Source organism: Pseudophryne corroboree, chromosome 4, assembly GCF_028390025.1.
Source record: "Pseudophryne corroboree isolate aPseCor3 chromosome 4, aPseCor3.hap2, whole genome shotgun sequence".
Classification (NCBI taxonomy): Eukaryota; Metazoa; Chordata; class Amphibia; order Anura; family Myobatrachidae; genus Pseudophryne; species Pseudophryne corroboree.
This window is the reverse complement of record NC_086447.1, coordinates 535905671-535920995: the sequence shown is the minus strand read 5'-3', so window position 1 is coordinate 535920995 and position 15325 is coordinate 535905671. Positions and strand designations below refer to the sequence as shown.

Here is a 15325-nt window from a genome sequence, read left to right as displayed (position 1 = left end):
TATCTTAAATGAGGGATTTTGCACTACTTATGACCAGCCCAGAGATGAAGAGAAATCCACGATAAACCCTATGGAGACTTGTAGCCGATAACTTATCACCGCTATTAGGATACCGAATTATCACATTTGCAACAATTTATCGTAAAACCGCACCTAATTGGATACCCCCCTATGACATTACAATACAGTACAAATCTCTTCTATACAGTCAGTAGCGGATCTTGCTACGGTCAAGCAGGATATTTGCCCTGGGCACCACCTTCCGGAGGGCACCGCCGCCATGGCAAGATCTACTACTGGTGCCGCCCGGTACTGTGTAGATGCGGTGCTGTGCGCGCACTGCACTGCATTGTGGGAGCGGCACATAGACGCTTGATGTCATGACGTCTCTCCCTTAGATCCGAGGAGCGGCACCGGCAGCCGAAGACGGAGGGTAGCAGCGGTCGGGACGAAGGAGCGGGGATTGTGAGTATTATTTTTTTTTTTTTGTAAGCGGCGCAACTAGGGGGCACAACTCTACAGGGGGCACAGTACTGGGGGCACAACTCTACAGGGGGCAATACTACTGTGGGCACAGCTACAGGGGGCACAACTACTGAGGGCACAGCTACAGGGGGCATAACTGACCACGCCCCTTCTCCATGAAGCCATGACCATTTTTTTTCGCCCTGGGTGCCACAAGGTCTAGATTCGGCCCTGTATACAGTGTTACTTTTAGTTTTTGTTATGCAAATGCTCCCATAGACAGTTCCAGTTTTTACACTTAACTACATAAAAAGCTTTCCTGGGCATTTACAAACTGTAAGTATATAATAAATCTTAAATCTGGAAAATAAATTAAATTCAAAGTTCAGTTACTGTAAACTATTAAACTCAAACTCTATTTAATTTAGTTTAAAAGAATGTACCTACTGACCAGATTATACAGTATATATCGGTTAGCAGGGATGATAAAACAAATCAGAATTTTCTGCACGGCACTTTAAAGTGTAATCAAACACAACCGATAAAAACGATCAAAGTTCATGTGTACACATGTAGTCAGCATTATACCAATGCTTTATCACTTTGCAAAAGGTAACACAGGATAACAAAATTAATCTATCATATACAGTATATAGGACTTCCAATCAGTTTGCTATTTATTTCCAACACTGAAAATAATAATTGTTAAAGTTTAAAGAACAAATACATTATCATTGGCAATACTAGCAAGTAGCATGAGACGTACTTACAAGAGAAATACTCATCTGGCACGCGAGTTGGTCTCAGGCGTGCTGCTGGTCCCATTATCACAACATAATCTTCTGAAGAGTTTATGTACGTATTCAGATAAGCAATATTTTCACAGCGCGATTCCTCCATGCCTGAAAATGGGTTATCACATTATATTCTATCACAAAGTGCAGGTCTTGAAAAATTTGCCAACATGAAATATGCATATACGAGTTGTGTGCAATAAGCTTCCCGATGCATAAAAAGTATAATTACAAAATGAATATTACATTCAAACAGTGGGGTAGATGTATTAATCCTGTGATAAAGAAGTGATAAGTGGAAAGTGATAATGCACCAGCCAATCAGCTCCTAACTGTCAAGTTCCAGGCTAAGTTTGAAAAATGACAGTTAGAAGCTGACTGGCTGGTGCGTTCTCACCTTCCACTTATCACTTATCCAGGCTTAATACATCTACTCCACAATTCGCCAGAGAAGTCTATGCACAGTTGCATGTGCTTAAACCACTTGATGAAGCAGTTGGACTAGTCTGAAGCAGGTAGGTCTGCTACATGCTGGATGAAGATTTCCACTGCAGCTTCCGGTGACTCAAAACAAATCATGCATATCTTGTTCTTTATTTGTGGGAACACAAAGAAACTGCAGGGGGTCAGGTCTGGACTGTACGGCAGATGACCAAACTCCTGGATGCTTTCATGGGCCAGAAAAGCCACCATTTTCTTGGACTTTTGGGTTAGTGCATTGTCATGGTGGAGAAGGGGAACACAAGTGCGAGATCTTGGATGGTGCTTGGAAATGGCTTCCAGGACTTGAGGCAGGCACTGATTGGCATACCAGTCTCCAGTGATGGTGCACTGCTGCATGAGTGGTACGGCAGCTACATGACCAGTCTTGGCCACAAAAACAGCTACCATCTGATTGGCCATGCTGCGCTCAAGTCAGAACCACCACCTTGGGTCCAATGGGCCAACTGCTTGTTTAGTCTTTGGGTTGAAACTGTAAATCCAGTATTCAGTGCCACCGATGATCTCCCAGACAATGTTTGAGTGACTGCCATCAAACCTGACTAGCATGTTGCAGCACCAAGTCACCTGAGCCTCCTTCTGCTCTTGAGACAGCTGATGGGGCACCTAGCAGACAGAAACCTTGCTTAGGCCAAGCTTTTTATGGAGTATCAAGCAAATGAATCCCAATGAGGTGCCTATCTCCTTCTCTAACTGGGCCGTGGTCAACCTGGCATCCACCTCAACTATAGCCCAGATGGCAGCAAAGTTGTCCTAGGTGGTGGCAGACAGAGGTTGGCTGCATTACTCCTGTCTTCCAGGGGCCATCTCCAACGCCTAAATTCTGCAAGCACCTCAAATTATGCGGTTCCGAAATGCTTATATACGCTTCTGTGCCTTGACAATTCACAAGAACTTTAGTCAGAGATTGCTGTTCACAACCAGATAATCAGATTGTGTCTATTCTACCTATGCACTGCACATTTGGAAACTTATTGCACTCCCTTCGTAATACAGAATACATCTAAAGCTGGGCATACACTATACAATTATCTGTCAGATCATCTGCCAAATCTGGCTGGTTGGAATGGAAATCTGGTAATGGATGAGAGCAAATGACAATTGACCATTTGCTCCCAAACACTGGAAAATGGACAAAACCTTTCGTTCATACGAATTAGTTAAATCACTGATTTAACCGATTTGTATGAACAACAGTTTCTGTCCGTTTTCAAGTGTTTGGGAACAAATCGTCAGACGTCATTTCCTTTCATCCGTTACCCGATTTTAATTCTAACCAGCCAGATCTGGCAGTTGATCTGCCAAATAATTATATATTGTATGCCCAGCTTTAGCTTTGAAGAAAATACCTTGTATCTCGAAATGCTTTGGAAACTTGTTCCTGTGAGCATCACTCACCAATATCTGGATTGATTGGGAGTCAAATCAGGGTATATCCGGAGATACTCTTCTAAAACCACCTGCGGAGCCTACATCTCCATTTGGTACGATCTACTTCTATGCCTACTGATCTTTGATGTGATCATATATTTTTTTTTTTTTTTACACACTCCTTGCCATATGAGCTAATTCAATTCTGTAATTTTATATATTTAAAATGTAATTGCTTGTATTTCCTATACACACTGGATCAGCATTCTACGTGTCTCTTTTTTCTACCATTGTTATTGCAATGAATTAGTATCTATGAAATTTTAGAAGAAATTTTGTGTTGTTTATCATACATATGCTTATCTATTGATGCTCGTTGTATCTGTGACTTGCTCATACCGCATGCAACATTCAATCTTTCTTGTGGTTCTCACTTGGTAGCGCCCATCTCTGGCACACCATTTGTATAGTCTCCATACCATGGGTCTTCAACCTGTGGCCCTCCAGCTGTTGTGAAACTACACATCCCAGCATGCCCTGCATAGTTATAGCATGCCTTAATAGCAAAACTGTGGTAGGGCATGCTGGGATGTGCACTTCCATAGCAGTTGGAGGGCCACAGGTTGAAGACCATGCTCTACACTGTAAATTTCTCCCATGTATAAGTAAACAGGCTTTGTACCTTCCTCATCACTTTTATTTTCAGTGGCCTATTGCTACACTCACAATCCTTTACCACCTCTTTGGTGGCCACTCCCTCCAACAGGCCATCATGGATCTTCCTTTCTCCACACTATGGACCACACACTGCCTCTCTGTGGAGGTAGTGATTTTGGGGTTCAAAAATCTCTCTTGAAGTTGCAGAAAGACAGGGAACCCCGAATATCTGCTTCTTGTAGGATGTCACCTTGTGTGTCTGTTTGCTTCAATAAAATAGCTCTAATGACCATTTACTGGCATAGGGCTTGATTCAGGTTGAATTGCAATCAACACACAGTTTCCTGATAATTTGTACATCCTGCGATCTGAATGACAGGCAGAAGCATTTGGGAGGGAGGGTCGGGGGTGGCCGGCGTTCATGGAAATGGGGGACGGGTGGGTGCAGTTTTCATGACCTCACAACCCGCTTTGCAGCGGCAAGCCTGAGTAAGCTCAGGTTTACTCAGCCTGCCGTCACAAATGAACCTCGGTCACAATGTTCATCCCGCAATGAGACTGCATTGCAAATGCAGGAAGGGGGTGGTATGCGCCTACTCCTGCATTTTGCACTGTTATGGATTTCATTTTCAAAGCTGCTGTAAGTAGATTTACAATTGCAATCCATGCTGAATTAGCCTGTTTTGCAGATGAACCGCCCCTCCTGAAGGGAGGTTTTGATTGGGAGATCCACCACTTGCATACTTTCTCTCTTTCAGGGCTAAATTTGTCAAAGCCTGGAGAGAGATTATGGGGCAGATATACTAAGCCTTGTAGAGAGATAAAGTGGCGAGAGATAACCTACCAGCCAATCAGCTACTACCTGTAATTTTTCAAACACAGCCTGTAACATGGCAGTTAGGAGATGATTGGCTGGTATTATGGGGTAAGATGTAAGAAGAGGTGGTAAGTGTAAAATGTGCTACATAACCAGCGCTATTTGACAGAGCAAACCTCGATATATATGAAAGTAGATCACTTTTCTCTACACTTTCTGCAAACCTTTAACAATTTAGCCGTCACCATACTATTGTATGCTGATGGAAAAGCTATCAGATTTCTAAAAAATGCTAAGCGCACTTTTGCTGTTTTTTGTTTTTTCACATATTGTCAGGTATTACCTGCTGATATGTGTTCTAACCTGCGGCTGCTGCACACAGGAGATCTCACTATGGTTATTAGATCTCGCTCATGCGCAGGGAAGCGGCTGGAGGTGACACACAACTCATTAGCACTAGGCGGATACGCTGGCAGCAGGGGCGTTTCTACAGAGGAGGGGGCCCGTGTGCACCTCCGGGTGGGCCCCCTCCTCTGCACGGCGCTGTAGACCCTGGCACTGTGCCGGAGGCTACTGCGCATGCGCAGGTCTCCGGAAACATGGAGCTCGCCATGATCCGGAGACCAATTTGGCTACCGTGCATGCACGGTGCCCATTTTGGCTGCGATTTCTGACGCGATCACAGCTCCCGGAGCTGGACTCCAGAAAGGTAAGTATTAAAATGGGTGCAATAGGTGCGGTGTGGGCCCCCCCCTGGATCCAGGGGCCTGTGTGCACCGCACCCATTGCACCCATTATAGAAACGCCAATGGCTGGCAGGGATCACAATCGCAGTCGAACTGTTAACACATTGTCGGTATTGCTACCTGTTTCGCTTCATTCAGATAACGGTCATTATAGTACATGTAGCCCGTTATCTCTATCACTCTCCGAGGCTTAGTATATCTCCCCCATAGAACCAGTCCATCAGCCTCTAACTACCACGTTACAGGCTGTGTTTGAAAAATCACAGTAGCTGATTGCTGGTAGTTTATTTCTCCCCAAGTTTTGATAAATCTAGCCCTCAGTGACATATCGTATAAGGGGGAGGTGAGGAGTACTAAAGAGGAAAATGGTCTGCATGGCTCTCAACTACATTAAAGAACAGCCCACGATAAGTCAGTCCAGGTAGGTGATGAGTAACCTGCAGTGCACACAATGCACTGTATTTCTAACCTGCTCCCATCACTATCGGAAACCCTGGGGGCATAATGTGTGTTTTTTTCCATTTAAATGAAACATAACAATAAAGAAGTATTCTCTTTAGGTACTTATTATACAGATGCCACTGTGGCTTGCCAATGCTGATTTTTCCACATGAATCACTATTTCCAAAACTCCTGCTTAACTGACAAGATGCCTTGTTCACGGGCTTGAGCCAGCACAGCAGCATAGCACTGGTGAGGTACTGTGGCACCTGTATGATTAACAAGCACCTTTATGGTTTAAGAATAAATATAAATAATTGTACTCCATTTAAAAATATTGTTTTACAAGAATAAAGCATTTTATTATTTGTTTTTTTACTAATGCTTCTGTTCTGGTAACATGGAAATGAGGATGGCGTACCCAGAACAGAAACCACCACCTTAACAGCACTTACCGTGGTCTGACAGAAGCAGAAGATTGACACACTTGTCTAGATTCATTTGTTTAAGTCCATCCATCAGCATTCCAATGATACGATCTACAGCCATTAGGGCTTTTACCACCTGTGTAGATATTTGCATATCACTATTGCTGTAACAGTATGCTACCAGATAAAAAATATTTGCTGCTATAATACAGACAGATAAAGTTCAACTATACAGCTGTATAAAGAATGAAGTTTAAAATGCTGTAATATCAATAAAAAAGATCTTCATATTAGTATAGAATTTAACGGTCATTTACATTCTTGTTTAATCTGCTTATCACGGCCATTTTTAAATACACTGAGGTCTTGGACGTGTATCATTGTGGTGTCCACTACGCAACATGCCGCCCCTAATATTACTGAAGGTCTGCATAGGTTAGCTTGGCCATTCTGTACTGCTAGTTTACCACCTCAACTTCCTGCACAAACCATTCAGCAGCAGGTCACTATGGACATATCTCCCAATTGAATGTCACCTTTATTTCCAAAGTTTTTAGACAAAAACAATACTTAAGCCAATGGGAGCTAGGCACGGCCATCACAATTCTAGGTGCCTTTGAGCTAAGCTGGCTGAGCCGGCAAGGGGGGGGGGGGGGTGAGGGTATCTGCCCCCCAGGCATTTGCCTCCATAGATTCTTGAAAGCAGGTAGAGAATGTTGCCTGGCTGCTCTGATTGTGAACTGCACACAATCACAGTGACCAGGCAGGTTTCTCTACTTGCCTCCCAGCCTGCAGCCAGATAGTGAATGCCTGTCAGCATGTTGATTGGTGGATGGGTAGGGCTGTCCACCAATGAGAGTGCTCACTGCCAGTCACTGTATGGAAGCATGTGGAGAGTTGGTGCGGACCATAGAAGGGGTCAAGTTATGATTTTTTTTTTCATTTATTCTGTGAATGGGTGAGTAGGGGCCCCAAGGCATTGCTTCACACTGCAGTAAGGATAAATGGTAATGGGGTAAAAATAACCCAAAGTTTCTGCGTTCTCACCAGAAATGGGGTTATTAATGCTTTTCTATTGTATTCAAATGCTGGCCATGGAGAAAATATGAGATGGCGCCTTTGGCTTCTGTACATAATGTCACCGATAGGGAGCACTTAGCAAGTGACAAAGTGAGGCAGGTACCAGCCCAGACTTCACATTTAAAAGAATTTTCTCGTCTTACAAACCAATGTTTGGAACACTTATTTTTCCATATTTTCCACTTCTTTTGTACCAAAATGATGATACAGTAGGGGTATATTCTTATAACGGATCAAATGTATTTAGCAGCAGTGGCGGCTCCTACTTATATTGAGTAGGGGGGCTGCCACTACCCACATGCCTGAAGAGTAGATAGCCAACTGTCAGCCCAGTGTCCCGGCACCTGCGCAATGGATCCGGGACTGGCGCAGGCACTGTGGTGCGACTGCATGTGCAACCTCCGGTTTCTATGGACTGCATCACTGCAGCCCATAGAAGCTAGAATGGGCTGTGCTAAAGCCAGGGAGAGGCTTCCTATAGGAAGCCAGCTCTCTGCTAATCGCAGCCTGGTCTGGCAGTCCCAGAGTGAGGAAACACCTCCCAATGGCACTGCACTGTGTGTCTATGACTGATAAGAAGTCATTCACAGTCACAGTGAAGCCAGTGCAGTCTGAATGGGGTGGCAGATTCTACCTTGGGGGGGGGGGGATCTGCATAGGTAAAATCCGCCACTAAAAGTGCTAAAAGTGAAATTAGTGGTGGAAGTCTTTACACTTCATATGACATAGGTCCCCCACATGTTAATTTAAAACTTGCATACAGTATTACTCAATTACCACATTGCAAAACACACAAAAAAGTTAAGAGGTAATGTAGGTTAATAATAGCATTTTAGCATTTTACTTACTGCACTGCTCACTGGACCATATCTGTGTCCTGACGAATCTGGTTCTTCTAAATACAGAGTGTAAAAGTGTGGTCTAAATCAAACAGTGCCAAGAATGACACACACTTGTCAATCAATTTGAATTAGCACACATCATCAATTTTATCAAGGATTTACTTGAACAACAAAAAGCTTATTTTCCAAATATTAGTAGAGAAATCCTTTTCTACTGAATACAGCTGGTTGCCATAGCGTGGCCAATACAAGCCAATTGCACAGTGTGTGGCTGCAAAGCACCCTGACTGCACGACAATAATTAAAAAGTGACATTTTGCAACAACAGCATAACTAATAAGCTTTACCCCTTAGTGAATGGTCAGATAATTACCTTGATTACTTATATTAAAATATAAAGACAGAAACATTATTGCAGATATACTGTACATTTGATTTCTATAGCTGAAACATATTTCTATACATTTTGCATGAAGTTATTTGATGTATAAATAGCTAATAAATATATATATATTCCCACCCGCTCCATGGGATAGTCTAATAATAATGAAACCTATGAGCATTAAATTAATGATAGCCTTAAATAATACAGATGTTGAATTATCACGCTTGCTCACATGTGCATATATATACAGTATACTTGCTTAATGAAACTGGAAGTCCCAAAAATGCAAAGAATGGAGCAACCATTTATAAGCAATAAGCCGTAAAAATGTAAGATCTCTGTTGTAAGTAGATGATGTGGCCAAGCCAAAAGTTACAGATGCTTGGAAACATATTGTGCCTGAAAAACACTTAAATTGATGGGTTTGATGCAAATAGAGAAATAGTAGTTAATATTTAGTTTGTTATGTTGTGTGCCTCCTGGAGCACCAGCAGTTATAAATGGATACTTTTAGTCTAGTATGAGTATATGTTGTGTAAACTCTAGACACAGAGGACCAGATTCAGAGGTACATGCTGCCAATGCTTTTGTCTGTTCCCAGAATAGTGTCTGCAACTTCCTGATAATGCTAGTATCTGCCCTTTTCCTGGAGTGTAAGCCTGTTTCTAAATCACTTTCCTTCGAGCCGGATGAATGATCCATTCAGTCCCCTCTGTGGAAAGCGATTAGATCAAAGAAACACATAAGGGGACAAAATTGGGACTTTATACCTATGCAGCAAACCATAATAAAACACAACCAATTAAATATTAAAAAATATAAGGGGGAAATGGTGAAGTACTGTAAGATGAGTTTGACACGGTTTCATTTCATTCACAATGACCATTGGCGTTTCTATAATGGGTGCAGTGTTTGCAATGCACACAGGCCCCTGAGTCCAGGGGGGCCCCATACCACACCCATTTCTTCTATACTTGCCTTTCCGGAGTCCATCGCTGACGTGTGTGGGCCCCCTTCTCTTCCGTAGCTGTCGCGCCGCTGCTAGTGCACTGACCACTAGAGACTCTGGCACAGTGCCAGAGTCTACAGCGCATGCGCAGGACTCCAAAAAAATGGCACGGCGGCCATTTTTCGGAGACCTGCACATGCGCTGTAGACTCTGGCACTGTGCCAGAGTCTACAGCGCTCAGAGCGCTAGCAGCGGCGCAACAGCTACGGGAGTGGAGGGGGCCCACACACGGATCCCCTCCTCTCTAGAGACGACCCTGACAATGACCCAGCACATTGGGGTGGGCAGACAGAAGGATCTCTGGCAAAGTTCATGATTGCAACACAACTTAGTAGCAGTACACAATGTCAAACTGCAGCAGCAAAGGCAAGTAAGATATTAGCATGCATAAAACAAGGAATTGAGACAAGGGATTAAAACGTAATCCTGCCGTTATATAAATCATTGGTACGGCCACATCTTGAATATTGTGTACAATTCTGGGCACCACATTCTAAAAAAAATAATAGTGCAAATATGTACACCTGGCGCTGTCACCTACAGAGTGAGAGCAGCTGATCTTAGGGAACTTGATCCCAATTTTCCCCAAAAGATAAAAGAAACTAACCAGACAACAAAACAGCGCTTCTCACTTTGTATCAAAATATTTTTACTTCATATATATATATTTAACACAATAAGGCACCGGCCAGTGCCAATACTAAAACATACAAATAATGTTTATAAAGTGTTTTTACCACATACAAATACTATATATTGCACACTGGTATCATATATATAACCCTGAATGCACTATATAGATATCACAATCCCCATATGACTCTATTTAGAAAGAAATATCTGAGGAAGCCGCCAAAGCCGGAGGGTAGGCGGAGAAACGCGTTTGGTGACTCTTTGGCCGCTGGAATACCGCATTCTGCTGTTTACAGATACATTGGCCGCTGCTGCTACATTGGAGAGAGGCTTATACCTAAAAGGGAACACTGTGCAGGTCTTCATCTGTCCACCGGACTCCATGAATTAGGCTGCAATGCCCTTTATCAACTAAGGAGAGGTATCAATTTTGGGTACATAGTAATTGTACCCTAGGTGGACTTTGGACTGCAGTGTTCAAATATTGCCTTTCACATATGTGCTTCCATATCAGCTGAACTCAGATCTATCAGCTATACTAACAACTTTTTAAGTTACTAACATGGATGGACTTTAATCAGTGCTATCTGTTTAGAAATAACCTGCTTGATTAACATTGTGATTCACCTGCATGTGGACTGGCTCATTAATTTCATGCTGCTTGCTAAACTAACATTATGCATTTCACATGTGGGCTTATTAGTTAATGAAGACCTGTCTATATAAGCTTGCTATGTGTCATTAAATAGAGCTCGTTTATATACTATATATTCCCATATTTCTTTCTAAATAGAGTCATATGGGGATTGTGATATCTATATAGTGCATCCAGGGTTATATATATGATACCAGTGTGCAATATATAGTATTTGTATGTGGTAAAAACACTTTTTAAACATTATTTGTATGTTTTAGTATTGGCACTGGCCGGTGCCTTATTGTGTTAAATATATATATATGAAGTAAAAATATTTTGATACAAAGTGAGAAGCGCTGTCTTATTGTCTGGTTAGTTTACATTATAAAAAAGATATCTTTGCGCTTGAAAGAGTGCAGAGACTAGATACAAAATTGATCAAGGGGTCAAAGGCGCTGGATTACGAGGAAAAATTTACTAGTTAGATATGTTTACACTAGAAAAGAGGCGTCTAAGAGGGGATATTATAAATATTTATAAATTTATAAAAGGACAATAGATGGAGCTAGCAGGAGATCTGTTTATTGAGAGATCTCTACATAGGACACACGGACACCATCTGAGGTTAGAGAGGAAATTTTGTACCCAGCAAAGGAGGGGGTTCTTCACAGTAAGGGCAGTAAGGTTCTGGAATTCTTTGCCAGAGAAAATAGTAATATTGTACTCAGTCAATACTTTTAAAAAGGGGTTAGATAAACTCCTAACTGAAAAAAATATCCAAGGATATAACATCTAAGAAAAAAATATGTATCTTAGAAAAAATATGCTTTTAAGAAAACGATGGGCCTAATTCAGACCTGATCGGTGCTGTGCGTTTTCGCACAGCAATAAACAGGCCTAAACTGCGCACGTGTCGGCGCCGCAGTGCGCCGGCGCATGGCAAACAGCTGATGGCTGTCTTAGCCCTGCGATCGCCTCTGGTTTAATCTATGTCTTTTTAGATAAAGATAATGTATTCTTGAGAATTTGTATTTTAGGAGAACTAAGCATTCTAGTTGTCAACTAGACGGTAAACGGACTACAGTTATATCTGCCTTACCTGCAGTGCACATGGTTTTGCCCATTAGCTAACAAATTTGTTGCTGCGATCAACTCTGAATTAGGCCCCATGTTACTATGGGCCTTATTCACAGTTGATCGCAGCAGCAAATTTGTTAGCAGTTGGGCAAAACCATGTAAATATGCAATACATTTCCCATCCTGCCCGCAGCAACCAATTAGCTGTCTAGCATAGCCTGTTAAATAACAGTTACAAGCTGGTTGGAACGGGCAGCATCTTCACTCTTTCTCCAAGATTTGATAAATCTTTCCCTAAGGCAAATAGAAGGAGAACTTTGAAGAAAGAAGAAGGCAGGCAGAAAAATGAGAGGTAAAAAGAGCTGATACTCTGTTTTTATTTATTTTACCTTTTACATGACAAATTAACCTTTTACATGATGAAAAGCACAAATAGGAGGCTATTCAGATGTGGTTGAATTGGCATTGTCAAGCGTTCACCGCGCTTACCCCTGCGTGCCTGCTGGTCTGTGTTGCGGCCTCCGCCTTCGTTGGTCCACGGGCTCCGGCGCCTGGCTGGCGCAGCTCCCGGCGGTTCTCCGGGGCAGGGGCGTTGCCAGGACACCCGGCATCATGTGGGCGGGGAGCAGGTGACGTCATCAGACTGTTCCGCCAATCCAGCGGAGGCGGGAGATTCAAAGGCAGACGCCGGGCAGCGCCTCGGCGCCTGAGTATCGTCTTTTCCCCTGAAGTGGATGCCAATGCTTCTGTCCTCGGCGGATCTCTCTGCAGCATACCCCAGTGTCTCCGGCATTTCCAGGTGTCAGTTGTTGCACAGCTTCCAGCGTTCCCAGCCGCTGCTGGGTTCCACTGCGCTCTAGTCACCAGTGCTTCTTGGAGTCAGCGTGGGCTGCAGGTTAAACGTCGCTCTCAAGTTATATAAGTCCTCAATGTCTTTAACCCTCGCTCTCAAGTTATACAAGTCCTCAGTGTCTTTAACCCTCGCTCTCAAGTTATACAAGTCCTCAGTGTCTTTAACCCTCGCTCTCAAGTTATACAAGTCCTCAGTGTCTTTAACTCTCACTCTCCAGTTATACAAATCCTCAGTGTCTTTAACCACCGCTCACAAGTTCTTCAAATCATCAGTGTCTTTAACCACAGCTCTCAAGTTCTTCAAATCATCAGTGTCTTTAACCACCGCTCTCAAGTTCTCCAAATCATCAGTGTCTTTAACCACCGCTCTCAAGTTCTTCAAATCATCAGTGTCTTTGGCCACCGCTCTCAAGTTCTTCAAATCATCAGTGTCTTCGACCACCGTTCTCAAGTGTCACAATCCTGACTGTAGGTTTTATATTTGGTGACTTACCCCTGCCATCTGTCCTGGATCCTGTGTCTTTTCACTCACGGAGTTAAACAGCTTGTCAGCACTATGAGTTTTCCTGAGTTCTCTGCCTGAGAGGTAATAGTTAATTAGCTCCACCTGTGGTGATCTCCTGTGTGAGGCTGAATTCAGTAATCTGAACTTTAGGTCTAAAAGCAAGCATCCTGTGTTTTGCAGAAGTTCAGGCTTCAGTGTTCTCTCGGCCTGCTAGGCCTCATTCTACATCACAGCCTTGGCTAGAGTAGTCACATGACAGTGACTGTTCACCTGACCCAGAGTTGTTCAATCCTCTGCCAGCCTGAGACTCTCTGCATCACCTAATCCTGCTCACCAATCACCAAGGACCGGGAAGTATAAATCAGGAGGCTGAGTTAGAAACTGGGCCAGTTCCTCGTGTCACACACAGCTTTGTGTGAGTCTTCAAGCTGAGCTCTCTAAAGGTAATATTTGTACCTAAGTTCCTGTGGAAACTCTGTTCCCTTGTTACCGTTTGGTTTATTTTTGTGTTGCCATTGATTTCACCATTTCCATGAGTCTCAATTTAAAGGCACAGTACTGAATTCCGTATTCTCCACTGAAAACCACAACTGTCGTGTTTCAGTTTTACTGCTGTTGTAGTTGTGATCTCCAGAGCTCCCGTATCCCTGTGGCTTTTGTGTCTCTGCACCTCCGTGCCTCAGTACCTCCGTGCCTCAGTACCTCCGTGCCTCAGTACCTCAGTACCTCCGTGCTTCCAGCATCTCTGTGACTCAGTACCTCTGTGACTCAGCACCTCCATGCCTCAGTACCTCCGTGCCTCAGTACCTCAGTGCTTCCAGCATCTCCGTGACTCAGTACCTCCGTGACTCAGTACCTCCGTGCCTCAGTACCTCAGTACCTCCGTGCTTCCAGCATCTCCGTGACTCAGTACCTCCGTACCTCCGTGCCTCAGTACCTCAGTACCTCCGTGCTTCCAGCATCTCCGTGACTCAGTACCTCCGTGCTTCCAGCATCTCCGTGACTCAGTACCTCTGTGCCTCAGTACCTCAGTACCTCCGTGCTTCCAGCATCTCCGTGACTCAGTACCTCGTGCTTCCAGTACCTCTGTGCTTTCGGCATCCCGTGCCTCAGCACCTCCGTGCTTCCAGCATCTCCGTGACTCAGTACCTCCGTGCTTTCAGCACCCCGTGCCTCAGCACCTCCGTGCTTCCAGCATCTCCGTGACTCAGTACCTCCGTGCTTTCAGCACCCCGTGCCTCAGCACCTCCGTTCCCCCCAGCATCTTCGTGCCTCCAGCACCTCCGTGTCTCTTCGCACCCCAGTGTCTCTTCGCACCCCAGTGTCTCTTCGCACCCCAGTGTCTCTACGCACCCCAGTACCTCCAAGCACCTCAGTGCGTCCAAGCACTTCCATGCCTCCAGTACCTCTGTGCTTTCAGCATCCCGTGCCTCAGCACCTCGTGCCTCCAGCACCTCCGTGTCTCTACGCACCCCAGTGTCTCTACGCACCCCAGTGTCTCTACGCACCCCAGTGTCTCCAAGCACCTCAGTGCGTCCAAGCACTTCCCTGCCTCCTAGTACCTCAGTGTCTCCAAGCGCCTCCGCGCCTCCTAGCACCTTAGTTTCTCCAAGCATCTCAGTGTCTCCAAGCAACAGTGCACTTTAGCACAGTTGTACCTGGTATCTTCACTGATTCATCAGCACCTTTCCAGTTCTGTCTTTCAGGAGACCTTCAGCGTCCACACGTGCCTCCTGTCTGCCGACCTAATCCTGCATGAGGAGAACCTAGATTCGGCCATCTCTGCTGCGGTTCCTCTTCCCAGTCACCGGAAGAAACCCCGAGTTCACAACACTCCCAAACCAGGTCAGTGGTAGTATTCATATAATCCTCCTGTCGCCCGCACAGACTTCACTAACACCGGGTTCACAAAACCACAGTCATGACAGTAGGAACTGGCCACATGGACCCGGCCGAAAGTGTTTGTCTGACGCAGGACCTCCTAAGCAATATTGCAGGACGCTTGGAAGGTCTGGAGTCGACTCAGCATCAATTAGCACAGTGTCTGCAGCGGAATTCTTTCTCCAGAGATTCTCTGACCTTCTG

General features: G+C 44.3%; 1 protein-coding gene across 1 annotated transcript in view; it reads right to left on the bottom strand.

Moving 5' to 3' along the window:
- The window catches only part of ENPP1 (ectonucleotide pyrophosphatase/phosphodiesterase 1), a 277653-nt gene that overhangs the window by 110011 nt on the left and 152317 nt on the right, over positions 1-15325 (bottom strand). The window contains exons 11-13 of the mRNA XM_063917308.1: positions 8149-8221; positions 6248-6356; positions 1236-1367 (exon numbers count right to left, since the gene is read on the bottom strand). Coding sequence (XP_063773378.1) covers positions 1236-1367; positions 6248-6356; positions 8149-8221 — 314 coding nt within the window. The remainder of the gene's footprint in view (positions 1-1235; positions 1368-6247; positions 6357-8148; positions 8222-15325) is intronic.